This window comes from Drosophila serrata, unplaced genomic scaffold, assembly GCF_035046125.1.
Source record: "Drosophila serrata isolate PLE 108 unplaced genomic scaffold, ASM3504612v1 contig_172, whole genome shotgun sequence".
NCBI classification, from domain to species: domain Eukaryota; kingdom Metazoa; phylum Arthropoda; class Insecta; order Diptera; family Drosophilidae; genus Drosophila; species Drosophila serrata.
The window spans coordinates 14,022-40,330 of NW_028257070.1; the positions used below are offsets into that span (position 1 = coordinate 14,022).

General features: G+C 43.5%; 3 protein-coding genes across 8 annotated transcripts in view; 1 reads left to right on the forward strand and 2 right to left on the reverse strand.

The window, feature by feature from the left end:
- Positions 1 to 2,972: 2,972 nt before the first annotated feature.
- Kah (Kahuli) lies at positions 2,973 to 8,231 on the forward strand. The gene is made up of 3 exons (XM_020946944.2): positions 2,973 to 6,077; positions 6,137 to 6,632; positions 6,701 to 8,231. The coding sequence occupies exons 1-3, from the start codon at positions 5,623 to 5,625 to the stop codon at positions 7,094 to 7,096; spliced, it is 1,347 nt and encodes a 448-aa protein (XP_020802603.2). The 5' UTR covers positions 2,973 to 5,622; the 3' UTR covers positions 7,097 to 8,231.
- A 7-nt stretch (positions 8,232 to 8,238) lies between these two features.
- On the reverse strand, positions 8,239 to 9,852 carry Ppm1 (PP2C family serine/threonine-protein phosphatase Ppm1). Its single transcript, XM_020946946.2, has 2 exons — positions 9,660 to 9,852; positions 8,239 to 9,611 (listed from the first exon to the last, which is right to left on the reverse strand). The coding sequence occupies exon 2, from the start codon at positions 9,603 to 9,605 to the stop codon at positions 8,520 to 8,522; it is 1,086 nt and encodes a 361-aa protein (XP_020802605.2). The 5' UTR covers positions 9,606 to 9,611; positions 9,660 to 9,852; the 3' UTR covers positions 8,239 to 8,519.
- A 4,340-nt stretch (positions 9,853 to 14,192) lies between these two features.
- Positions 14,193 to 26,309, reverse strand: part of Hipk (Homeodomain interacting protein kinase) — a 43,839-nt gene continuing 31,722 nt past the window's right edge. For 3 of the 6 annotated variants that reach the window (XM_020946941.2, XM_086827465.1, XM_086827463.1), the window contains 8 exons: positions 25,943 to 26,263; positions 25,135 to 25,886; positions 24,475 to 25,068; positions 24,171 to 24,409; positions 23,558 to 24,082; positions 22,050 to 23,014; positions 21,675 to 21,969; positions 14,193 to 21,560 (listed from right to left, as the gene is read on the reverse strand). In XM_020946941.2, the coding sequence (XP_020802600.2) occupies positions 21,826 to 21,969; positions 22,050 to 23,014; positions 23,558 to 24,082; positions 24,171 to 24,409; positions 24,475 to 25,068; positions 25,135 to 25,886; positions 25,943 to 26,263 (3,540 nt within the window). In that variant the 3' untranslated portion in view covers positions 14,193 to 21,560; positions 21,675 to 21,825. Of the gene's footprint in view, positions 21,561 to 21,674; positions 21,970 to 22,049; positions 24,083 to 24,170; positions 24,410 to 24,474; positions 25,069 to 25,134; positions 25,887 to 25,942; positions 26,264 to 26,309 lie in introns of all 6 variants that reach the window. The other 3 variants (XM_086827460.1, XM_086827464.1, XM_086827462.1) reach the window with 1 other exon arrangement.

Genomic DNA, 26,309 nt, shown 5'->3' on the forward strand with positions numbered 1-26,309 from the left:
CGTTTTGGGTCTGCGCAGAGTAGCTTCGTCACCTCCTCGAAGTGAATGCGGAGATGCACAGAGCGAAAGGGGTGGTAATTGCTTCAAAAGTTTATATATATAGGGTCGGAAATGACTTCTTCATTGCCTTACAAGCTTCTGACTAAAATTATAATACCCAGCGAGAGCATAAAAATACTTAGGCTCTTCTTGGTGGTATATAACAGTCACTCCTATCTTGTCATTAAGGTTTTCTTGTGGAAAAATCAAAGAACACGAGGAATATGTATACTAATATTCAAAATTGATTTTATATTCCCTTTGTTTCAACTGAATAAACATTTTCTTCCTCCCACACACCTCTATAATCAGTTGTTTAAAGCTTCCTACTCCAAATATTGTGTGATATTGTGTCTCAGCCTGAGGAAAACGTACGTTAGTAGAATTTTCTCGCAGTGTGCAGAGTGGCAGCAGAGACGTGGACGCAGCCGGAGACGGAGACGGAACCGAAGACGAGGACGGAGGCAGAGGCAGCGCAAGAGGTGGCCGCCGAGCAAGATGTAAAAACTGTAAGTGGTCCGGCGAAGAACGCTCAGTTCTTCCTGGGATCTCGCTGCGTGCGCTCGTCCGCCTTTTTAGCGCTCGGAGTCCGTCCGTGCGACTGTTCCTATCGGTCTGACAATTAGTGAGGATCTTTGCGGATTCCAAAACATCGCCACATATCCCTCTTTTCTCGGGTGATGAAATTCGTGGAACGCGCCACTACCGTGTGTGTGTGTGTGTGTGTGTGTGATATATTATTGATCCCCATCGGCGACTGAATCATCCGTAGAGAGCGAGATAGAGCAACGAATGACGACCTAATCGGATCGGATCTGTTCCCCCAAGAATATAAAACAAAAACTATTCGAATTGCGTGGGGTGAGTTGGCAAAACATTGAATGAAATGGACGTAGGTTTTCCGGGAAAGTGGCGGACTTTCCCTGGTTCACCTTTGCGATTACACAATAGAGTGGCAGCACACACCTTGGGCGTGCATAACTATGCCTGGGTGTGAGATCGGGTCGCCAGATTCGCGTGAATGCAGAGCAGAAGTCAGAACGCTTTCCCATTTTCCGATTTTTCGACACAAGAGACCCCCCGAACGAGCCTCAGCGCACCGCCTAGCACTTGTTAAATTAATATTATTATTTCTTTTGATATTTTGACATTTACGTGAGCAATGTTTGCATTGGCAATGAGATGCTTCTGTGCGGGCCGGGAAATAGTTGCCGGGAACAAGCGAGTGAGTGGCTTCCTATATGACTATATCTATGGCGATCTATATACCTATGCAGGCCTGGCCATTGTCTAGACTCTTGACTGTAGAACTGCGTAGATATCCCCCTCTAGGAAGACGGAACATTCGGCCGATCGATCTTCCGATTTCGATTGATAATTAGCTGCCTTGATTTACAGGTGAAGAGCACCAGTGCTCCTCCGCTCCTCAGCAGCTCCTTTGTGTCCTTTCCCATCCAAATGTTTATCCTCAACGGTAAACAAACCTTCTGGAACTGCAGTTCAGGCAACGATTGATGAGGGCCCCCGCTCGCCGCGGTAAACAAAATTTCCGAATCCAAACAATTCCAAAAAATCCATCGGATCGCACGCAGTGGGGGTTGTTCTTTAGCGGTTCGTACACAGAGAAAAACCGGGAAAACAAGAGTCTCTTTCGTCTTGATTTTATTAAGCTAATGATAACATAAAACAAGAATGGAACCTGATTTTGGAAACGAAGTTTATATACCTTGTATATGATCATTTATATCAAATTTTTTCCCTCAAAGCAAAGCTTAAACATCTCATAGCTAAGCCAAAAATTAATTAATTTAAATTCGGAAGGGTTCTCTATGCTAGTTTTTATTGGGTTAACAAATCTGCATACTCAATTAAAAATGTAGAAAAATTAAATTTTTTATCACTTTTTGAAAGTTTTAACGATGTAACCCCTTATAAAAATTGGAAAAAAATGGCCAAAAAATGTTTTCCTTTTCTGCATGCCTAGAAAGATTCGCCTTTTGATGCTGATCAAGAATATATATGGATTATCGGACCGGAAATGACTCCTTCAAGAGTTATAAGCTTCTGACTGAATTATAATACCATATTTTTAGTAGATATTTATCTTTATTTTTAAAGTAAATTTTTTTTAAGAAATCAAATTTTAAAAAACTCATAACTACGTCATAAGGGCACTAATTTTAATACAAAAAGCTATCCTATGTTAGTTTTTATTAGGTTAACATGATGCTGATCAAGAATATATATGGATTATAGGACCGGAAATGACTCCCTCCAGAGTTTTAAGCTTCTGACTAAAGTTGTAATACCCAGCATGTTGTTTTATCTTTTCATTATTATCACTTTTAATAATCTTTAAAATTCTTTTATTTTATCTTGTTGAAGCCCAAAGTTTTAAAAAGAATGTGACGCTCAAATTCCTCGCAGTGTAGTGAAAGGGAACGGGGTTGTGCTGAGCGGATGGCATTGACTCTCGCTAAAGCAGGAGCAGAGGTTGAGGCTGGCGCCCGATTTGTTTATTGTGCATTTTCCCGTTTTCAAGTTTGAACTAAAATGTAAACTATGCAAGGGAACCGCCCGGTTGCCTTCTCCTTCGCTCCTTGCCCCCCTGGCCATGGTATACCTATGGGTATTTATAGATGTCCCACACGAAAGAAAGACGCATGTTAAGGCCACTGAAGGCATCTCCGGGTGCCTCTGCTGGCCATCGCCGCTCTTTCTTCCTCCGCCTCCTCCTCCACTTGGCATTGTGTACATTAACAGGACTTTGAACTCGGTGTCTACCCAGAAATATGGATCCGTAAACGCACCCGAACAGGGACACGGGACACGGTTTCCGTACCAGGCAGCATTTGCGCAGAAAATGAAAATGGAAAATGGCAAGCGAATGGCCATTGTTCGCTGCACATTGCAAGAACGAAGACTTGGCTGGGTCAGTGCGAGAGCAGACAACAACAGGATGAGTCATCCATGCTTGTTGAGCAAATCAGCTCTACTAAACATAAAAATCCAAATTTTAATTTGTACAACAGATCTTGAGGAATATATTAACTAGTACGAGTGAGAAATTAACTTCAATATTGTTAAGAAATGCAATATCGGAATTTATCTCTTGATATACATAACATTTTTAAGGTTCCACCTTATAGTAAAAAATTGAATTCAAGTGGTACCTCAATCTAAAGCTATAGGGATTTATATTCCAATTATCCGCTATGTACAAAGTTCTTCGGAGGCTGCAAGTGTTTTTCATTAGACTTCAAGGCACATATTGCCTCTCCCTGCTCTTTGATCCCTGATACCCGCTCCCCGTTCCCTACTGCCCGCTACCCACATCCACTCTCTCCTTCGGTCCTGTCATCTGCGATTACCGATCTGCAATCGCACGGGGCCGGCGGAATAATTAATTAACGGCCTGTCACAGAAACATGCGACATTTCGAACGGATTCTGACATCGGAAATATGGCAGAGGAGCTGCTGGGGCGGGTTAATGTTGAGCGGATGGCGGAGGATGGCAGGAGGAGATCGGTCCAATTGCAAGCTGTTTCTCCCCCCAAATTCCCAGACGCACATTGTTCTCTAGAGAGAACTTGGGGGAACTTTCAGTATATCGCGTTCGAAGGAAATCGAAATTGTTGAAACTGAAATGACGTGATTAGGTGGAAGAGCGGAATAACTGTGTGCTATGTGTGCGGCAACCACCTGGGAACAGAGCTTCAGGTGGTGTACAGTCATATATACATGTATATATGTACGAATAAATGGGCCGCAAATTGCCAAGACACAAATTATGGACGTCTGGCGGTGGCATTAGCTCACACCCACTCGCCTCGAAAGCGGTTCCTTCATGGAAAAGCACTCTCGAGCACCTTCGAACACCTTGGCAGCGGGAAATACTAAGATATTCTGCTTAATTGCCGCCAGCATTTTGATGTACTGCCCGAGGAGGAGGCTGAGCACGAGCAGAACACACGAGAATTGGCAGCCAAGAATGCGCAACAGGTTGCCGAGATCCCAGGGCGGGGGCGCTGCCCACTACCACTACTACTACCACCACCACCACCCACACCACACGATCCCCGAAAGAAATCACGCGGCTGGCCTCAGGCAAAGTCCGAGAGTCTTAGAGAAACAAACAAAATGGAAACCAAAACAGCAGCCGCATTATTGCACATGACCTCCTCAAGAGTGGAGGAGCCGGCACCACCGATCCCCTGATCCAACCCCCCCGGAATTCGTGAATGAGTTCGCTTCTCCGATTATTTAGACAATCTTTGGGGGCAGCCAAACAAAGGAGAAAACTTTCCCATGATAAACAAACGATCCAAAATATATACAGGGAGAATGTATATACGCATTTCAGTTTCATTTCTTAAAAAAAGAATGAGTCATTACGAAGAATAATAATAATAATAGTTATAATACTACGATTTATATATATAAAGCATTGTAAAAACATGATTTCTTGACACTAACATTCCTGCGTTGATAAAGTGCCGAAACGAATGAAAAATGTGGACGATATTATTCCCTGTGTGGAGACAGTGGGCACTGGCACAGCACACACCCAGGTCCCAAAACAGAACCCACCTGACTAAGGCTGCGCCAATTACGTGAGAGATTAATCAATGCCACGACAACACACACAAATTAAGCGCACTCATTTCGACATCAATTTATTTGACCACGCAAAGAGCCACCGCCAAAGGAGCATCATCGGATCACTAGATCACCAGCAGACCACCGAACCGAGGCGAAGCCAACAAGTGCCAGAATGCCAGAATGCAATGCCGGGCGGATCAGGCACCGCTGACGTTAATCATACGCCCCGTGGACCTCGGCACAAGGCACTCGGCCTCTGGTCCCTGGTCTCTGGTCACCCTCAATCCAACCCCTGACGATGATTTCGGCGATGATGATGATGATGCAGACGACTTTGGCTCACATTCGAGTCCAAGTGTGGCCTCTCGACTCTGTCCTTAATTATAAATTGATGCATTTTCAAATAAACAAACGAGAATTATGGCGTACACGAACAGGAGGGGAAAATCTATGATCTATCTTGGCAGATATACAAAAGTATGTACATATGTATATAGGTGGCAAGATGGATAGCGGTGCGTTTGGAAAGGGGTTCTGTCGACTATCGGTGTATTTTATGGATTTTCAAAGCCATTATGAGTTTGGCTATGACATCAAATAATGTGAAATCATTTAATTAAAGGCTTCATGCATTTGGTTCACACTCAAAGTCATGGCGAAATCAGCTAAGGAGCCCACGTTTCGATCGAACTTTTAAGCGTAAATGGTGAAAATTCGGCAAATGTTCTTCTAGAATGATTCCGCTGAAAATCTTTGCGGGGGTTACATGAACGTTCTTACGAATCACACATATTTATATAGCCATAGGTTTATATTAAACATCGACGATGTCGTGGCTTATTTTAGCCAGGTAATGACGCACTTAGCAGGTTGTTGTGGCCAATCATTAATGTTTTGGGACTAGTCATGATATTTTCATAACGGAATTTCCCTTGACTCTTGCAGGATCTTGCACCTACACATAGATCAACCCGGACAAGATGACAAAGGACCAACAGGCCACGCCCATACCCGAGGAGCTGTACAATCTCACTCAGCTGGCGGTGGTCACTGTGGCGGCGGGTCCGCTGATCACCGCCGAGGCGAAGCCGGCAGGTCAGGGTCAGCCGCCTACCGTCTACGCCTCGTCGGACGACGACTCGAACTACTACAGCCACAAGGTGTTCGATCGCAGGAAACTGCGTCGCTGCACCTTCTCCGACTCGAACTCCTGCACCAGCAGCAGCAGCAGCAGCTCCAGCCACGGTTCCAGCTCTTGCCTGCAGGCGCCTGGAGACCATCTGGGAGCCGGAAGGGACCCTTTGGAACACGGTCATCAGGATCAGGGCGAGGCTCTCAGCTCCTCCTCGCTGCTGGAGGACGACCACATCTGCCCCGAGTGCGGCAAGAAGTATTCCACATCCTCAAACCTAGCGCGCCATAGACAAACCCACAGGTGAGTGCCGATAATACAACGCCAATCTGACCCTAATCCGTTCTCCATCTTGCCCAAAGGTCAATCATGGACAAGAAGGCGCGCCACTGTCCCTACTGCGAGAAGGTGTACGTGTCCATGCCGGCGTTCTCCATGCACGTTCGGACCCATAACCAAGGTTGCGAGTGCCACTTCTGTCACAAGCGCTTCTCGCGGCCCTGGCTCCTCCAGGGTCACATCCGTACCCACACCGGCGAGAAACCCTTCAAGTGCAGCGTCTGCGAGAAGGCCTTTGCCGATAAGAGCAACCTGCGCGCCCACATCCAGACGCACTCCAACACCAAGCCCCACACCTGCGCCCGCTGCGGCAAGGCCTTCGCCCTCAAGTCTTACCTGTACAAGCACGAGGAGTCCTCCTGCATGAAGAACCGTCCTGGAACCAACGCAGGGTCTGGATCTGTTGTCCCAGGCTCCGGCGGAAGTCCTGCTCACAGCACACGCCCTCTCACGTCGCCCAAGCGCCAGCAGTCGGAGGCAGAAGTCGTTTCTGGCTCCGGCCAAACATCAAGAGCCCTGGTAAGAAAAGAAACATACAAATATTATTATTATCTCCCCCTCACTTGTATACTTTGCGATTCTTTCAGTGTGCTGCTCCTGATTCGGCCAAGTCCACCCTGGCCAACAAGCTGCTACAGAAGGAGAAGGATCGCCGGCAGGCGGAACTGGCCTACCAAGGCTATCCGGCCGGTGTCCCGGACTTGTCCGCCTTCAGCGTGATCCACTCCTCGTCTGTGCTACCCAATCGGATCCACGGCCTCTATCAGGAGCTGCATCCCGGCCCCCATCCGTTGGCCCTGCCCTTGGCCATGCCCTATCACTATCATCAGCCGCAGACCACACCCACAAACGAAGGCGTCCCCCGAGTTCTTGGCGACTCTGGCCAGGATCAGCCCGTGGACTTTTCGCCCAAAAACAACTTTACGCACTCGGCCAAGACGAGTCCCTTTGAGCTGACTGGGAACTACGCCATGGTGGCATAATATATGGCAAAAGGACGCCAGGCAAAAGACACCTGAGAGAACAAGAATTCGAGGAGAGAAGCAGGAGGAGGAGACCCACTAATCCAAGCTACACACTGAACCCACCCGATCCCAGGCAACTTTCTTACTGTAGTCAACAAATATGTGATAAAATGCAAAAGAGCTAAAGTACCATTTTAGAGAGTAGATGATTCCAGAGCGACTAGGAGGAGGAGCTGACCCAGAGAGGAAATCGAATAATCCAAAGAAGATGAGGTTATACACCGTAGATATACATATATGTAGAGACACAAGGTTGGATCGGTCGATCCCGATTGATCGTATGATCTTCACTTAGTTGTAATGAGACTTCTTAGAGACTTGCCAAGAACAGCGAAAAAACCAATGTAACCAGTATTTTTTTATAGCACATACGATACGACACTTACCCTTGCATTGATCATGATCACTGGGGTTAGGATCATGAGATCGAGAGCCAAGCTACAAACTTTACACGTTCTCCCTACCTTAGCATTACGGCTTTACAACAACTAGACTCACTCACTCATTGACTGTACTAACCCCTCATTAATCACTACGCATTAAGGCACTGTGGACCGACTGCTTCCTGCTTCCGGCACGGCAGTCGGTCCAGAACGAGAGAATTTCTAGTCTTATCATTAAATTCAGCGCATACTTGGCGGACGGATCCGGATCCCCGAGGTCCGAGACCCGAGCTATCTGCACATGTTTGCGCGACGTTATTTTAAGCACTTACGGCCGCATGTGGTGCAATAATTGACATAACTGTAACACTAATTAGCATGTACACCAAACGTATATCATATAGAATCTGTATATTCATATTCGCGAAGATCGCCCATTATTTCGTAGCCATATACACATGTATGTACTTATCGGGAGACAGACACGCACTGCATTTTGCACTCTCAGTCCCAACTTCTTACGAATGGATCCTACAGCTAAACGGACCAAAGATACTATATAGATGCATACGCATATATACCTTTATATACCATATACACCAAAAGATATATATACATATATACGTATACTTAGCTCTAAAAATGTATTATATATTTGCACATTTATTCGAATTAAACGAGAGATCCACCGATCCCCGAGAAATTAGAAATCAAATCTTTCATTATAACATCCTTATATTTGGACTCCATTCCGTCCTAGGTAATCAATTGTACACTGTAAGAGCTCGAAGTAGTCGCCTGGGTAGCTTTTGTTGATACAATTTGGTAAAGGAGGAGGAGGAGAAACCACACAAAATTAACTGAGAATTTAAGCTGAAATTAGTGAGGACGATGGCTGTCGAACCAGATCCCCTAACCCGAAACAGGGATATGTGTGAACCGAAACATGGTAATGAGAACAAGGAGTTAATGGAAATGCGATGTGGCTTGAATATTAGTTAGGAACCCTCCCGGCGAGAATCGCTCTTCTGGAGGCCCAGTCCCAAACTCATGCTCGATCGGGAGCTAGAGGTGCTCTGTGCTCCGTGAGGATACGTTGAGGGCGTGACCACCTTCAGAGTCGGCTGCTCTGTGATGCTGCTCATAGTCTTGGGGGTCTCCACGGGAGGGACCTTCCGCTTGCCGCCGCAGCGAACAACAAGATCCTCGTAGCTCTTGTTGTGGAGCAGGCACACCAAGATCACAGTCATATTGTCGCCGCCCAGGCCCACTTCCTGGAGCCGCGGGGCCAGGCAGTTGGTCATCAGCTCCTCGCAGATCACCTCTGGCTGCAGGCCCTCGGAAATGCGACTGCGTACGAATTGGCCCACCTCGACGCTTGTCATCACATCCCAGATGCCGTCGCAGGCCAGCAGCACGAACTCCCAGTCGTCGGTGATGTCGCGGACCTCCACGTCCGGATCCGCGGTGACTATCTGCTCCTCGGGCTGCTTCTCCCTATTCTTCTTGTACATGAAATCGCCGAGGGCACGGGACAGCGCTAGGCTGCCGTTGACCCGGTTGAACTCCACCCAGCCGCCACCGGCCTTAATTCGCTTAATCTCGGTCTCGTCGTTGGGCTTATGGTCCACGGATAGCGCCTGCACCACCCCGGCGACGCAGGCAATGGCCCTCGAGTCGCCAGCGTTGGCGCAGTAGAGGCGTCGCTCCCGGATGAGCACCACCACGGCGGTGGAGCCAGCCATCTGGTCACCCCAAGAGCCATTGTGCTCCATCTCGCGGTCAAAGTCAAGGAAGGCCCGCTTCAGGGCCAGCTCAAACGAGTTGTCCCGGTACTCCGGCCGCTTGGTCACAAACTTGTGCAGATGCTTGCCCGCCAAGTTGGCAACCGTAGCGCCACCATGGCCATCGTAAACGGCGAAGAAGGCCGCCTGCGGGTCGTCGGGCAGGGCCAGGATGTGGGTGTGCGCGTCCTCCATGTGCGAACGCCAGCCCTGCATGCAGCTGGAGCCAACACGGTAAGCACTGTTGGAGCAGCACTCCGAGTTCTTGGTGGTCACCGGCTCGGACAGCGTCTGCCCCATGATGAACTTAAGGAAGAAGTGTCATGTGAGGTTTACTCCCATTCGGTTACTCACTCGTGCTTCTCTTCTTTGTCCTAGAGAATTGGTCCTCCTCGAGGGCGTTAGATTTCGCTTGTCGGTCAGCACTGCTCGCTTCTAAGCCTTGGGAGCTATTCGGGTCTATCTGAGAAGGCCCAAATTTGATTTTTGGAATTTGAATTTGGTTGTCTCCAACCGTCACACTCAGTGGCCTTCTATGATTATTACTAAAGGAATATTCTACGAAACTTAAGTATTGTTTTTTTCTTTTTCGCCTGTTGATGCTGATCAAGAATATATATGGATTATAGGGTCGAAAATGAATCCTTCCAGAGTTATAAGCTTCTGACTAAAATTATAATACCATTCCTTTAGTAGATATTTATTTATATTTTAATACGACCAATAAGAAACTATGATCAGTAAGTAACAATGAACATTAAGTATCTATGAACATTGAGTAACTTTGATCAGCAATTAACTCTGAGCAGTAAGTAACTCTGAACAGTATGTATCTATGACCAGTAAGTACCTATGACCAGCAAATATGTATGATCACTTACTTACTTTGAACACTAATAAACAATGACTTGCAACTTTTGTAACACAACACATTTCTGAGACTTGGCTGTTAGGCATCACTTCGTTCAGGGGATGTTAGAACCGATTGGGAATCATATACATGTCCGAGATTTGTTTTGGAACAAATTTAAGAGCAAGCTATTTAAATGAAACCATGGAGTTATTCTTCTATATAATTTTACTAGTGTATAAGTCGGAACATGGCGAATCGGTGGACTGTATATATACATATATATAGCTGTCATAGGAACGATCGGGAAATACTCAATTAAAACTGTAGAAAAATTAAAACTTTAAACAGTTTTAACGATAAAATTTGGAAAAAATGGCCAACATTTATGTCCTTTCCTGCATGCCTAGAAAGATTCGCCTGTTGATGCTGATCAAGAATATATATGGACTATAGGGTCGGAAATGACTCCTTTACGGAGTTATATACTTCCTACTAAAATTATAATACCATATTTTTAGAAGATATTTAATAAACTATGATTAGTACCTAACTATGAGAGGTAAGTAACTCTGATCATTAAGTAACTCTGAGCAGTAAGTAACTCTGAACAGTATGTATCTATGGCCAGTAAGTACCTATGACCAGTAAATATGTATGATCACTTACTAACTTTGAACACTAATAAACAATGACTTGCAACTTTTGTAACACAACACATTTCTGAGACTTGGCTGGTAGGCATCACTTCGTTCCGGGGATGTTAGAACCGATTGGGAATCATATACATGTCCGAGATTTGTTTTGGAACAAATTTAAGAGCAAGCTATTTAAATGAAACCATGGAGTTATTCTTCTATATAATTTTACTAGTGTATAAGTCGGAACATGGCGAATCGGTGGACTGTATATATACATATATATAGCTGTCATAGGAACGATCGGGAAATACTCAATTAAAACTGTAGAAAAATTAAAACTTTAAACAGTTTTAACGATAAAATTTGGAAAAAATGGCCAACATTTATGTCCTTTCCTGCATGCCTAGAAAGATTCGCCTGTTGATGCTGATCAAGAATATATATGGACTATAGGGTCGGAAATGACTCCTTTACGGAGTTATATACTTCCTACTAAAATTATAATACCATATTTTTAGAAGATATTTAATAAACTATGATTAGTACCTAACTATGAGAGGTAAGTAACTCTGATCATTAAGTAACTCTGAGCAGTAAGTAACTCTGAACAGTATGTATCTATGGCCAGTAAGTACCTATGACCAGTAAATATGTATGATCACTTACTAACTTTGAACACTAATAAACAATGACTTGCAACTTTTGTAACACAACACATTTCTGAGACTTGGCTGGTAGGCATCACTTCGTTCCGGGGATGTTAGAACCGATTGGGAATCATATACATGTCCGAGATTTGTTTTGGAACAAATTTAAGAGCAAGCTATTTAAATGAAACCATGGAGTTATTCTTCTATATAATTTTACTAGTGTATAAGTCGGAACATGGCGAATCGGTGGACTGTATATATACATATATATAGCTGTCATAGGAACGATCGGGAAATACTCAATTAAAACTGTAGAAAAATTAAAACTTTAAACAGTTTTAACGATAAAATTTGGAAAAAATGGCCAACATTTATGTCCTTTCCTGCATGCCTAGAAAGATTCGCCTGTTGATGCTGATCAAGAATATATATGGACTATAGGGTCGGAAATGACTCCTTTACGGAGTTATATACTTCCTACTAAAATTATAATACCATATTTTTAGAAGATATTTAATAAACTATGATTAGTAACTAACTATGAGAGGTAAGTAACTCTGATCATTAAGTAACTCTGAGCAGTAAGTAACTCTGAACAGTATGTATCTATGGCCAGTAAGTACCTATGACCAGTAAATATGTATGATCACTTACTAACTTTGAACACTAATAAACAATGACTTGCAACTTTTGTAACACAACACATTTCTGAGACTTGGCTGGTAGGCATCACTTCGTTCCGGGGATGTTAGAACCGATTGGGAATCATATACATGTCCGAGATTTGTTTTGGAACAAATTTAAGAGCAAGCTATTTAAATGAAACCATGGAGTTATTCTTCTATATAATTTTACTAGTGTATAAGTCGGAACATGGCGAATCGGTGGACTGTATATATACATATATATAGCTGTCATAGGAACGATCGGGAAATACTCAATTAAAACTGTAGAAAAATTAAAACTTTAAACAGTTTTAACGATAAAATTTGGAAAAAATGGCCAACATTTATGTCCTTTCCTGCATGCCTAGAAAGATTCGCCTGTTGATGCTGATCAAGAATATATATGGACTATAGGGTCGGAAATGACTCCTTTACGGAGTTATATACTTCCTACTAAAATTATAATACCATATTTTTAGAAGATATTTAATAAACTATGATTAGTAACTAACTATGAGAGGTAAGTAACTCTGATCATTAAGTAACTCTGAGCAGTAAGTAACTCTGAACAGTATGTATCTATGGCCAGTAAGTACCTATGACCAGTAAATATGTATGATCACTTACTAACTTTGAACACTAATAAACAATGACTTGCAACTTTTGTAACACAACACATTTCTGAGACTTGGCTGGTAGGCATCACTTCGTTCCGGGGATGTTAGAACCGATTGGGAATCATATACATATCCGAGATTTGTTTTGGAAGAAATTTAAGAGCAAGCTATTTGAATGAAACTATAGAGTTATTCGTATATATAATTTTACTAGTATATAAATCGGAACATGGCGAATCTGTGGACTATACATATAGATATATATATACATATATATATATATATACAGTCGAATCCCGATAATTCGTACCCCGCTAAATCGAAAATCGCGATAATTCGTAAAAAATTCTGTCCCCTTGAAAAAACTCGTTAATTCGTAAAAAATCCATACATTTTGGTCCCCTCGTTAATTCGTATTATTTGGCGCAACGCAATGAATATTGAACCTCTTATAAATCGTAATTTTGTTTCGTAACCTCTTATAAATCGTAATGCGACAGCTATGCCGCCTTTATGTCGCTATGCATTAGCATTTCAAAACAATTCGATATCGCTCCATCAACAATATCATCAATTCTACAGAAAAAAGAGTTTATAATGCAATCTAATTTTGGAAGAAGTTTTGCCCAACAATTCTGAAAGTGACGAGGATGATGACGCCGATGGAGAAGAAATTTTAACGAATTTACAAGCCAGAGCATTAATTTCTCAACTTAAACATTATTTTTCGACCCATGATGTGCCAAAAAGTATCTTTGACAACCTAATAGGTTTAGAAAATGCAATGGAAAAAATAAAAGAAAAAGAACATCAAGCAATCAAAAATTACCAATTATTTTAAAGCTTGAATTTTTGTTTTTTATAATTTAATGTTTATGCTTAATAGTTTAAATTTTAGTTCTATAATTTTATGTTATGGTTTTATTTTCCTTTAATTTGAAAAACGTACAAATGAATGTACATGCTTATAATGTTTGTTTAATTTTAATTTAATTTAATTTTAATTAAAAACCCCGTTTATTCGACTCTTTCATTTTTGAGCCCCGTTAAATAGAAATCTCGATAAATCGAATTCCCGTCTAATTCGTAAAAAAAGTGATCCCCTTGCCATTACGAATTATCGGGACTCGACTGTATATACATATATATATATATATATATATATATACATATATATATAGCTGTCATAGGAAAGATCGGAAAATAATTAAAAAGTAGAAAAAAACAAATCGAAATTGGAAAATTTTAACGATGTAAAAATGACCAAAAAAATTTTTCCTTTCCTGCTCCTCTTGATGCTGATCAAGAATAAATATGGGTTATAGGACCAGAAATGTCTGTGTCCTGAGTTATAAGATTCTGACTGGAATTAAAATACCCTGCAAGAATTCGGAAATGTATTAATTTGAGTCCCCTTAACTCGACCTGAGAAAGAAAATAATTCGAATAAAAGACGCTTTTCCATTTTCTTTTGATAATTTTGTGTTTTGTATTTGTTATTTGTTAATCTTTTTTTTTTTTTGTTTATTTTCTTTTTGTTTTTTTTTCTTTTTGTTCTGTTGGTTTTGTTTTTTATAATTTTGTTTACTTTGATAGCGCTTGTTTCCATATACACAAATACATTCAAGTATATAATGACGTACACCTATCGCGTGTAATTAATCTCGTTCGATCCATACACATAAGTATGCATATATAGACATTTATTTGTAATTGTTTGTGGTGGCTGTAGATTACTACACGTTATCCTTTTAGGCATATATACGAGAGTATGTTTAGATTTACCATTTATCATAATTTGTGTGTGTGTGTCGTGTGTGTGAGTGATGCTTAGCTATAGGCGTTCTACATTCACATTTCTTCCTTAATCCGCATTTGTATATATTCTCTTTAAAGTGTAAAGACACTAAATTTCACAATGTTCGATTTGTTTTCTCTATTCGCTACCAAGAGGGACCATCCCGGTGGCCCCGGAGAGGGGCTGCGGATTCGATGGGAGGGGTACTTGCCAAGGATCAAGCCAGAACTAGCCGAAAATCAGCGGGGAATCGTGGGTATCCTCCCGTGGGACAAAGTGTCGTCGGGCGTGTCTATGTGTCTTTGAGTATGTAAATAATTTACGAAAATGCCGGGCTTATGTATCTCATGTTTGTATGTATATATAGTTCTATATCGATATAGACGTATTATAAAATCTCTAAACAGCCATAAAAGTCAAAAGTTCTTATTCATATCTATCAATTACCTAGATGCGTTTACATTGCCACTAAGTTGGCGCAACTCGAGTTAATCTTTATCGGTATCATTACCGTTACCTTAGCCTAATTGCTGCCTAACTCTGGTGAAATCGGAACTCGATTGTTATGGGTTTATCTGTTTGGTTAGGGAGGGAGCTCTATACATAAATACAAACGTTGCGGCTCATTGTTTCAATTACATCGATTGGTTTTGAGTATTTCTTTTTTGGTCTCGAGACAATTCAATTATACCCTATGGCTACTATTAATTGTATTTGATAAATTAGCTGGCCTCCCAATCTCTGGGCTTTGTCTGGGGCCCCTCGAAAAGGTACGCATATCCGATTACGACATGGAGGATATATATTTATATATTCAATATTTTGATTCGCATACGATTATACGCTAGTATCCATTAGCTCTTATCAAGTACAATGCTAAATGTATCGGTGTGCTTGGTTTTTGATATAAGTTTGAATTCTATTTCCGCTTCACACTTTCGCATTAATTAACCATCAACCTGCGACTTCGATTTCGATATCGGATATCCTTACGACTAAATAAGAGAGGACACCATGTAAAAACACTCAGTACACATTCATAGAGATACGTGTAGAATACAAAAAAGTAGATTAATTACGATTGGTGTGGTCGAGTGTTTGTGAGTATTTACGTAGTTTGGAATAAAGTTTTGTATGATTTAATTATAGAATTGTGGTTTTGTTTGCTTTTTTTTTTTGATAAATCAATGGTGAGTCTTTTGATGTAGACTAGATTTCTTGGTGATCATAGTGTAGTTGTTGTGTTTAAAGTGTCTGATGTCGGTGAGTAGCTCTCAAGTGAGATGTTTTAGTGTTAAATCATTGGTTGGTGAGCTGACTTTGACAACAATTATCTAGATGAGTTCACGTCTAGACTACGGGTCAAAGGTCTCTTCGTTGGCGATCGAAAACATTAATTTGTTGCGGGTTGCATTCTTGGGACAGGAGTCTCTCAGGTTCCACTTGCCCGGCAATTCGTTGTTGTCTAACCCAGGGATCCCTTGAGGTCGGGGATTCGTCGTAATCGTAATCGTAATCTTAGGTAGGTTGGTAGGTCAGTAGGTGCCTACGGGTGCTAGGGGTCGAATGAATATGACTTGGTGCCCACGAAAACAAACCCTATATTCTAGCGGTGTTCATGGGATGTCATGTGTCAGGTCTAATGTTGGGTGTGTCTCTGTGTGTGCGCTGTGTTTTGATTATCCTCCTTTGGTTCACCTCCTTCAAAGCCTGGCCTCTATTTGGCCTGCCCTCGCTATGTTCGCTATACATACACCTGTGTATACGGATATACGTATTTGTAGTCTCTCTACTCGAGTCGTATATAAAAATATTTAAATTCTTTAATCTGAAACTGCGGCTTGCCTCGCTTAAGAGTGTGTAACCTCTATACCCCTATATATGTATCTTATATGTCGTATATAAAAAGCAAATCTCATAAAAGTGCTCTCTGCTCTGGATCTACTAAAACATATATTGTTTCGATTACGTTCGCATCACCCAATAATGACTACAAGAAATATCTGTTGGAATCGCTGCCCTCTGACTTTCGTAATACATTCGCTTTCCCATTTCTCGCTTGTTTTCAAATCAGCAAAAAGGTACGATCTTTTAAATTCAATATCTTTTCCGTTGGATAGAGCTTAATATGCCTACACGTGTATATGTATGTCTATGAGTACGATCTCAGCTCTAGCTGCTATTTATCATATTTCGTGTATATATAATATAACGTTTATTATTTGGTTTTGTTTTTCTTTAGGTAGGAAATATGCTAGTCTTATAAATTTCACACATCAACATTTCGGTTATCGTTTCATTTCTTATTCATTATTTAGGAAATAATTTCGTATTTAATAAAATATATCCGCATATACATATATGTATATTTATATATATATATATTCATAGATTTATCTGTGTGTTTGTGGGTGTGTGTATTAAAACATCTAATTTTTCAATCCGAACCACAATTTTAGTTAAGAGAGTTCTTTAGAGAGAGAGAGAGAGTTTGGAGAAAGTTCTTCAAGTGAAGAAGAAACACGAAGATTATGTCAATATCGTAAGTAATAATTACTGGACTACTAGGTTCCGTTTATCCGTTATCCGATATCATTAAGCTAAGTTCGAATGTTGTTAGGTTTGAGAGGGGGCCCCCTGCTATAATTATTGCCTGGATCGATCTTCTCATGTCCAGCGCAAATGAAAGAAATCTAATTATGGACGGGTTCTTATCAATCTTGTTGTGTCAACACCTCTGTAATAATATTCCCATTGTTCAATCTGGGTTCGGCTTCCGGTTTGGGCTCTAACTCTGACTTTATGACGACGACACGACTCTCGCTGGCTCTGTTTTGGTAAATGCAAAACAAAATATCATTAATTTCCGGTAAAAGCTCATCAATTGTTGGTCGTCTTCGTGGGGGGTGTTCGAGGTTGGAGGTTCGTGGTGTAAGGCAAAGGCAATATAACGACTAAGATACGTAACGCCATACGTCACATCTTATTCCTTATGTTGCCCTTGTTCTAAGAGTGTCTGGGGGTATTTGCGAAATCAATCTATAATCTGCAGAAACCTGGTTGGTCTTTAACTAAGTCTAAATTAGTCGAAGCTAGCCTCTTTTCGCACACTAAACTTAAACTAAAACTGTTGACTGACGGCTAAGTATCGACGTCGACAAAGAGTATGCTTTCTCTCCGATTATTATTCATGTTCATTCACTAATTGTATTTAAACTTTAAAATTATTTACTCCTTTGTAATTTGGTGGGATATATGTTGTATTTGTTGTTGTTCATCTTCGCCTGTCTTTTGATTAACTTTCTTTATTAAAAAAATCAGGCATATAATGGAAAGTAAGGAGAAACGAAATGAAAACAAACAAAAAATTGCGTTAAGATATATCTGTTTATAATATATATATTTGTTGTAGGACATAAGTAAGTATAAGCATATATGCATTTATAAATCTTTGTAATTGTAAGCAATATTTATATGATTTATGTTGTGTTCCGTTATATATTAAATGGTTTTACAATTATAAAAAGACAAACACGAAAGTAAATAAAGAGTAAGTGTAAATGGTAAAACTAAGGGTGTTAAAAAATAGTAAAGTAAAGGCAACTCATCCGAAAGTACATAAGAAATATATATATGGTAGCAAACACCGATCTGCATCAGTATTAGCTGTGGCTCTACTTATTGTTATCCTATCGTATTTATCGTAATACACGAGACAATCTTATGCTTTGTTTTTGAAAATCGATAGGACGACGAGTACAAATATTAAGGCTACACAGTTAAAACGCTTTTCTCCATTAAATATATACGTATATTTGAGTGTTTTGTGTGGATTTCTAGCTCTCCCTCTGACGTATTGAGTGCGAGTTTGTTTTTTTAAATAAGTTGTAATTTGTTTTTCTTTAAATATATAAATGTAATTTGTTTAATATTAATTTAATTTGTTTGTTTGTTGTTTGTCATAAGTCTATTAACGTTTCGTTTTTGTTACATTTAAAGCGTTCTTGATTTGTTTTTTTCCTTATTTTTTGTTTCCTTTCGTTTATGCTGGTTGCTTTCTCGCTTCGTTAGAAAGTGAAGAAAAGTTTAGCAATAAGACATGTACATTTATTTGTTGTATTTTAATATATAATTGAAAGTTAGCAAGAAAACAAATCGGAAACACAGATTGAAAAACTTATTTCCGCTGACACAATTGTTTTTATTCAAAATATCCATGCTTATTTTTAGTATATATATACTTTAGTTGAATGGTCCATAAAATTTCTATAAAAAAACGTCTACGTCTATTTTCTATTATCTAGACTGAGTTTAAACAAGAGTCCTTAAAACTGCCATTGTTAATCTGCTGTTAATTGTTGCTGGTTTCCGTTTTTATTGTTTATACACAAAAAATATATATATCCATAATATAAATGTACTTGAACCACACCTAGATCTAGCTCTAGTTCTAGCCCTAGCCATACATATATGTATGTATGTATGTTGGCTTGCTTTTTTTACTCGTATATATTCACAACACTAACGTTTTCTTAATTACGTCTAATGCTTTCCCTTATTTTCTTTTTTATTCCTTTCTTGTTTTTCCCTACTGCAAATATTGGGTATGTTCCTTCTCCATTTGCCCTTCCATACTTTTGTTAAAAAGTTATGTTTATGTTAATATTAAAAAAACTGCTTTTTAGTTAACGTATTTAGATGCCAGTATCGCAATTGGTTAGCTTTATGTATATAATTATTTATTTAAAGGTTTAGGTAATTTCTAATCTGCCAAAAAACGATTTCCCTTTGCTTGTTAAAAACTACATCACAATAATTATATGCTATGATCCACTCCCGTCCACGTGTGGGTATCAGTTATCGGTATCAGTATCTGGTTTTTGTTTTTGTTTATATTAGGAAGTGCCACCCTCTAAGGGAACGAAAGAAATTAGTTTCTGCGACAAGTTTAAGTTTAAGACTAACTACGAAATACTTTAGGAAACCTATTTAACAAGATTTAGTTTATATTAATAGTGTACTTTATAAATATATTGGGTATAGGATCTAATGGGCGTGTGTGTAAAGTAAGCCAGGTTTGTACATATCAAATTTTCATTCCCTATTTACACAAAAAGCAACGGCCAAGGGGTATTTGAATTAATTAAAGGTTTTTGCGTGTTGTAATCGAGAAGGGGAAATATGTAAAAGTTTAAAAGGTTTACTCTTGCCGTGTTACTGCTAGATTGCTTTCTTATTTTTGTTGTTTGGTTTTTGTACTTTAGTAAACTTTCCCAACCGTTTCCCTCTACTCGAAAGCATACCTAAAAGGCGAAAAAACATACATATGTGGGGATCTAAAACTATAACGGCAGGCTAACCAAGCTGAGTTGGCTTGATTTGGCCTTTAGTTGGGAAACTCTCTTTGACCTCCTCTTCGATCGAGGACTATGCTCCTCTCTAGTATCAATATTTATGCATTTATGTACAAGTTTGTTCCTATAATTATTTGTTTGTTGCTCGTTAACATAATTTAGAATCGTTATTTGTTAATTGTATTCCGTACGTTATATTTTGTATTTATTTCGCGGTTATTCCTATGAGTGTGTGGTGTGGGTTACGAGTGTGTAAAAAACTTTGACGATGCTTCTCTGGGATCTTCCCTTCTAAATATATATATTTATATATATCTATGAGCTATGATCTATGTAATGGTTATGTTAGCTTTACTTTGTTGATATCTCCTAGGGTGTGTTTGTTACCTATTATTAGTTGCTTTTTGTTTGCTAGTAAGGTTTTCGCGGTATTCAATTTGTTTTTGTGGTTTCTACGAATTCTTTCTTTCTTCTCAACTCCAACTTTCTCTTCATCTTCATCTTGTATCTTTACATCTTAATTTCTTCGTCTTTATATTCATCTCGTTACATCATTTTGTTTTGTGTAAAAGGCAAATTGCATAACATTCATGTGTGTTCCTTTCTCGTTTTTGATGTTTCGGCTGTTTTGCTGTTAATATATCGATTTTCTATCAATTTCGTATCGATTATTTAGATTTTTCATTGAATTCCTATTGATTATTTAAACTTTCCATTGATTTCCTATCAATTGTATAGGTATTCCATCGATTTTCCATCGAGTCTTACGACTGCCCATCGATTTTCTATTGATTCTTTCGATTTTGCTGAGGTACTTGCCGAAAGTCTAAGGAATTTCTAAGCTTTCTCTTACGTGCTCGTGTTAGCCTTACTTTAGTTTTGCTCTTCTTTCGATATATAGTATTTAATAATAGTAAGTATAACATATATGCATGTATATAATATATATTATGTGTGTGGTATATAGAGAATATTATGTAGAAGTTATCAATAAAAGTACACACAACACACATTTTAAGATGAAACGCTTGAAAAACAACTTGAATATATGCCTTTAGATTGGCACATATAATATATAGAAAGTGAAGCTATAGCTCTCAATAGGTGTGTGTGTGGGAGAGTGTCTGGTTGTGTTTAGTTGCACACAACTCACAAAATGTTTAGGCTGAGCACTTTACACCCAGTTGCGTGTAACAGCGCTGTACATTTATTAATATTATTTATAAAAAAAAAGATAATAAAATAGTCGTGAAGAAAGAGTGACTACTTAATATACAATCCCTCAGAAATCCAACGAAACAGGATTTCTCGGCAAAAACAAAAAAAAAAAAAAACAAACTGAGAACTGGCGGGACGAGTGCTGTCTATGTAGGGATGGGGTTTGGGGTTCCTAGAACATCTACTCAATGTGGCCGGTGTGCCCTATTGTTGCTTCCGAAGGAGGAGGAGGAGGAGGAGCAGGAGGACGAGGATGTTGCTGCTGTGGCTGTGTGTGTTGCTGTTGCTGCGGCTGTTGTTGCCGCTGTTGTTGCATTGTCGCTGCTCAGCATACTGGTGTTGTGGATGATGGTCTGCTGCATGAGCAGCATAAACCACCAGCACTGGGTCAGTTGGAGCTGCTGCAGTTCTTGGCTGTGCTCTGGTGGTTGGTCAACTCCCTCGGCCGAGGCCACAAACGATCTGTGAAGGCAAAATACGGAAAAGAAAGACCTTTCGTTAGTACACCACATTGGCTTCCGGCCTCAAACAGAGAAGCTACAATTTCGGCTCGGCATCCCGGCATTTTCGACTCACTCGAGCGTTGAATCAGTCACCCGGGCTCTCTAGCTCAAGATTAGAACAACTTGGGTGGGTGGTGGTGGTGTGGTGCGTGTGCTTGGGTGGTTCAGGTTCTTGGTTTTCCTCTCGTCCCGTCGCCCCTCTTCTCTCCCATTTCGGTCTCAGCCTACTCAGCCCCATACCATATGTTGGTGGGCGCAAAGTGCGCCGCGTGCTTGCTGGCAGCTACCTGGGCAGGACTGAGCGGTCCAAACTGGCTGTACTGGGTGGGTATCTGGATGTGCGCCGGTAGCGGGTGCGATGGTATCACCTGGAGGTAAGACAAGTAATATATAAATATATAATTATATGTATATTAAAAGCCCCTTTTAATGGGGGATTCAGGCTCACCTGACGACTGGAGCTGTTATGGGCCGGCGGTGGGGCCACCACTGCCCTATTGGCGTACGCATAGCTGGGCGCCGCCTGCGACACAAAGACCGTGGGGCGGCGGTAAATGTCTCCTTGGCCGTAGATATCCGGCTGCAGCAAGGCAGCCGCCGCTGTTGAAGATGGAGATCCGCCCAACGGTGTGCCCGCCTGGTGATGATGATGGCCGCTGTGACTGTGTGGATGGTGCGGATGCGGAGCCACCGGCGGCGGCTGAGCTCCCACACTGAGCGCCACGCTGCCCGGCGGCGGTTGCGATGGCTGCCGGTAAACCTGCGGAGCACCCCACGAAGGTGGACCCACGCTGGCCGCCGCTGCCGCAGCTGCAGCAGCCGCTGCTGCTGCCGCCGCGGTAATCGACGACGACGATGAGGCGGAGCTGCTCTTGGAGTGAGCCAGCGGTGGGGCCACCGACGGGGCCACATAGCTGATGGGAGCCGCCGATGGGGCCTCTCTCTTTGGATGGGCTAAGGGAGGAGCAGCCACGCCACTCGTCGAGGAGGTGGGCGCCCAGGAAGAGCGCTTTGTGTCCAGCTGTTGTTGCTGTGGCGGCGGAGGGGCTGCTGCTGCGTACTCTGGATAAAACTCGGCCGGCTCCTGCTTCGTGGGAATGTGCGGCAGACTAGCGGAGGACGGCGGCTGGCTGGGCAGCTGCGGCTGGTAGCCACACTCGCTCTGGGCCATGGCCAGGATACGCTTCTTCTGCGACTGACCGGGCTCGTACTTGATGCTGGGCTGTACCTGCTGCGGTGGAGGCTGCTGCTGCGGCTGGTATTGATGCTGCTGCTGCTGCGGCGGAGGAGCTGGTTGCTGCGGGGCCGGCTGCTGTTGGTGCTGGTGATGAGTATGATGGTGCTTTGGACTTCCCACGGCGGCTGCGGCGGCGGCGTGATGACGACGGCGAGCATCTTCCGGATCGTGGTCACCTACGGTTACGCATGGAATTACTAGCTGGACGTGCTGCGATTGCTTATGGCGACTGAGATGCGACTGAGATTGGGAGGAGAGACTGGGGCAGAGGACAGGGACGGGGGCACCAAACTGAGTGGATGAGGACATGGAGGAGGAACCGGTTGGGTGATGGGGGTGATGCTGATGATGGTGACTGGAAGTAGAAGCAGAAGTGGATGAGGAGGAGGAGGACGTGGCATGGTAATGAGGATGCGTCGCCGGCTGAGTATGAGACTGCGGCTGCGGCTGCGACTGTGGCTGGAGCTGTTGCTGAAGCTGCGTTCCCGATCCCGCTGCCGATCCCGTGCCAGTTCCCGCTCCCGCTCCCGCTAATCCTATTCCACTTCCACTCGTTGGCTGATGAGGCGGATTCAATTGATGAGACGGATTCAGATGATGAGGGTGGTGGTGGTGACTACTGCTACTGTGGCTACTGTTACTGCTATGGCTACTGCTATGCTGGCTACCCTTGCTGCTGGGTCCCAGGTGGCTCTGGTGGCTCTGGGTCTGGGCATTACCATAAGTTATCTGCTGCTGCTGCTGCTGCTGGTGTTGCGGATGCTGCGGCTGCTGATGGGCGCTGCTTCTGCTGCACGAAGAGCTGGAGCTGGGCGCGTGCTGCTGCTGCAGAAGACTGCTGCTTGTCTGCGACTGGGCATGCGCTCTCTGCTTGACCACCGGCACCTGGCCCACTCCTCCCACTCCAAGTCCATCACCGCCCTCGTCCTCACTGTCGGAGATCGTAATCACGGCCGTGGGCGAGGGCGTATCGTGAATGGTGATCGTCGGCTGCTTCACATGCTGCGGCAGCGGCTGGTGTTGCTGCAAATGCTGGCCGGGATTCTGTTGGGGATGGGGCTGCGTCGTATGCGAATGCTGTTGGTGGGCATGTACCGGCGGCTGTGGGTAGCCTCCACCTCCGTTCGCGTTGCAGTTGCTTACAATATGATGAGCCGACGAGGAGGAGCTGCTGTAGCTAGGCTGGGCATGGGCCACCGGGGCATGGTGATGGTGCGAGCTCGACGAACCGACGTTCACAATGTCTACGAAAGGAAGAGGGAAAATAAGATGAATGGATATAGGCTAGAATACAAGGGATATATATTGATATTCCATTCATTGTGCACTCACTGCTGGCGGAGGTAGCCGAGGAGGCCACCACCGATCCCGCATTGGCGCTGTAGCCACCACCACCTCCTCCGTTGCCATAGCTGCAGTTGTGGTGCGCGTGATACTGCGGCGAGACGTGGGTGGTGCGCTGGTAGCGCTGCTGATGCGGCGGTGAGCTCTCCTTCACCCGCTTCTTCACCGGCGACAGCTGCTGGTGCTCTTTCTTCTCGTGCCGCGGCGCGCGATAAGAGTTTCCCTTACTGGATAAGAGAGGAAACGGATTAAATTGGTAAATTGTGGAAGCAATTCCAGGTTGAGCACTCACGCTAGATGGTGAGCCGGCGACTCCTTCTTGAGATCGTTGCGTGGCAAGTTGAGGTGATGCTTCGGGTAGATCTCCTCCACGTTGAACAGCGGCGTAGAGTCCACGATAAGCGAGTGGGCGGGCGCCTGCTGTGGCCACGAAGGCACCAAGGCCATCTGCCTGCCAGTTTGCGGCCAGGCAACACCGCTCGCCTGCACCCGGTTCGTCAGCAACATCCTCTGCCCAGATGTGGGCTCCACCATGGATACCGGCACCGGCACATTGACATACTGCTGCGGCGGCACCTGCAACGGGGGCTGCATGGTGGCACTGCCCACCACCACATGCTTGGTCGGACTGGGCATGGCCTGGTAAGAGGGCGGGCACAAAATGTTCGACACAAGCTGATGCTGGAAGCTATCCGTCCGCGCCTGAGGGTACTGCCTGGCCACGCTGCGTCCGTTGTAGATCTGGTACAAGCCCTCGTAGGCCAAGGGACGTCCATCGCGCACAAGACGCTGCACCTGGCTGGTCAGCTGGTTGTTGATCGTGAACGTCATGTTTTCGGTGCTCGAAGGCACAAAGTTTGTGACCAGAGTCGAAGCGGGCTGCACTCTGCGGGTGAAAAACGAAGGATAATGATGATAAGAGCCACATGAAGGACTACTTTGGGACACTTACGTGTGGAAATCGCCCCGGCGGCACACCTCCATCATCTGGACCGAGGCCTTGACATTATTGCAGTACACATAGTCCACCAAATGGGTCAGACGCGTAAACGAGTGATTTAGCGCCTCGGCGGGTGTCAGACGACGCTCCTGGTCGATGGTCAGCATGCGCTTCAGCAGATCAATGAACTCGCGGCGGTCCGTCTTCTCCGCAAGCAGCTGACCGCCCTCCAGGTCCGTGGGCACATTCACCTGGCCAATGTCGTCCAGACAGTTGAAAATGTACTTGCGGGCCTCCTTGCTCTTCGTGTTCGTCTCCGCCTCGTGCTCCTCGGTGGTCTTTAGCCGCCAGAAGGGATACGTGGAGTCGACGTCGCGGTAAAAGAACTTGGACGTCTTCGAGGCGCTGTTCAGCATGTGCTCCGTGGGCAGGCCCTGCGTCTGCGAAATGTAGCGGATCTGGTCGAACTCCGAGCTGCCCGGATACAGGGGCCAGCCGAGAAAGAGCTCCGCCACCACACAGCCCAGCGACCACATGTCGATTGCCTCGCAGAAGGGCAGGCCCAGGATGATCTCGGGGGCACGATAGTAGCGCGACTGCAGGTACGTGTTGCACACCGTCTTGCTGACATGAGAGGCGCTGCCGAAGTCTATCACTTTGACGCGGTATGGTTGTCGCACTGGGTCCACCAGCATGATGTTCTCTGGCTTCAGATCGGCATGGATCAGACCCAGTTGCTTCAGTTTCAACAGGGCCGTCAATACCTGGATACAAGGATAAATATTATGGCCACAATGAAGAGATAATGTATGACACTCACCTGCTCCAGGATGGGCCTTATGTACTTGAGGGGCAGCGGCGAGAACTTGTTCTGCTTGAGAAAGTCGTAAAGGTTTTGCTCGAGCATCTCAAACACCAAGCAGGTGTGGTTCTTGTGCTGGAAGCACTCGAAGGCCCGCACAAAGTTGAACTCGTCGGCATTCTCCTGGCTGAGACGCGAGAGGATCGAGACCTCGATCTGGCCCTGACGCGCATACGAGGGATGGTTCTTCAGGATCTTAATGGCCACGATTTCGGAGGTGCCGCGTTTCCAGCACTTGACCACCTGGCCAAAGGTGCCACGGCCCAAGAACTCCAGCACCTAAAGAGAAAGAAGGTTTAGGTTTAGCTTTGCACGTTCAAGCCGA

Excerpts from the sequence above, each read along its gene's own strand:
- Ppm1 (XM_020946946.2), bottom strand. The coding sequence starts at position 9,605 with ATGGGGCAGACGCTGTCCGAGCCGGTGACCACCAAGAACTCGGAGTGC.
- Kah (XM_020946944.2), top strand. The coding sequence starts at position 5,623 with ATGACAAAGGACCAACAGGCCACGCCCATACCCGAGGAGCTGTACAAT. Across the intron at positions 6,078-6,136 it reads CGCCATAGACAAACCCACAG|GTCAATCATGGACAAGAAGG; the intron begins GTGAGTGCCGAT and ends TCTTGCCCAAAG. Across the intron at positions 6,633-6,700 it reads GCCAAACATCAAGAGCCCTG|TGTGCTGCTCCTGATTCGGC; the intron begins GTAAGAAAAGAA and ends CGATTCTTTCAG.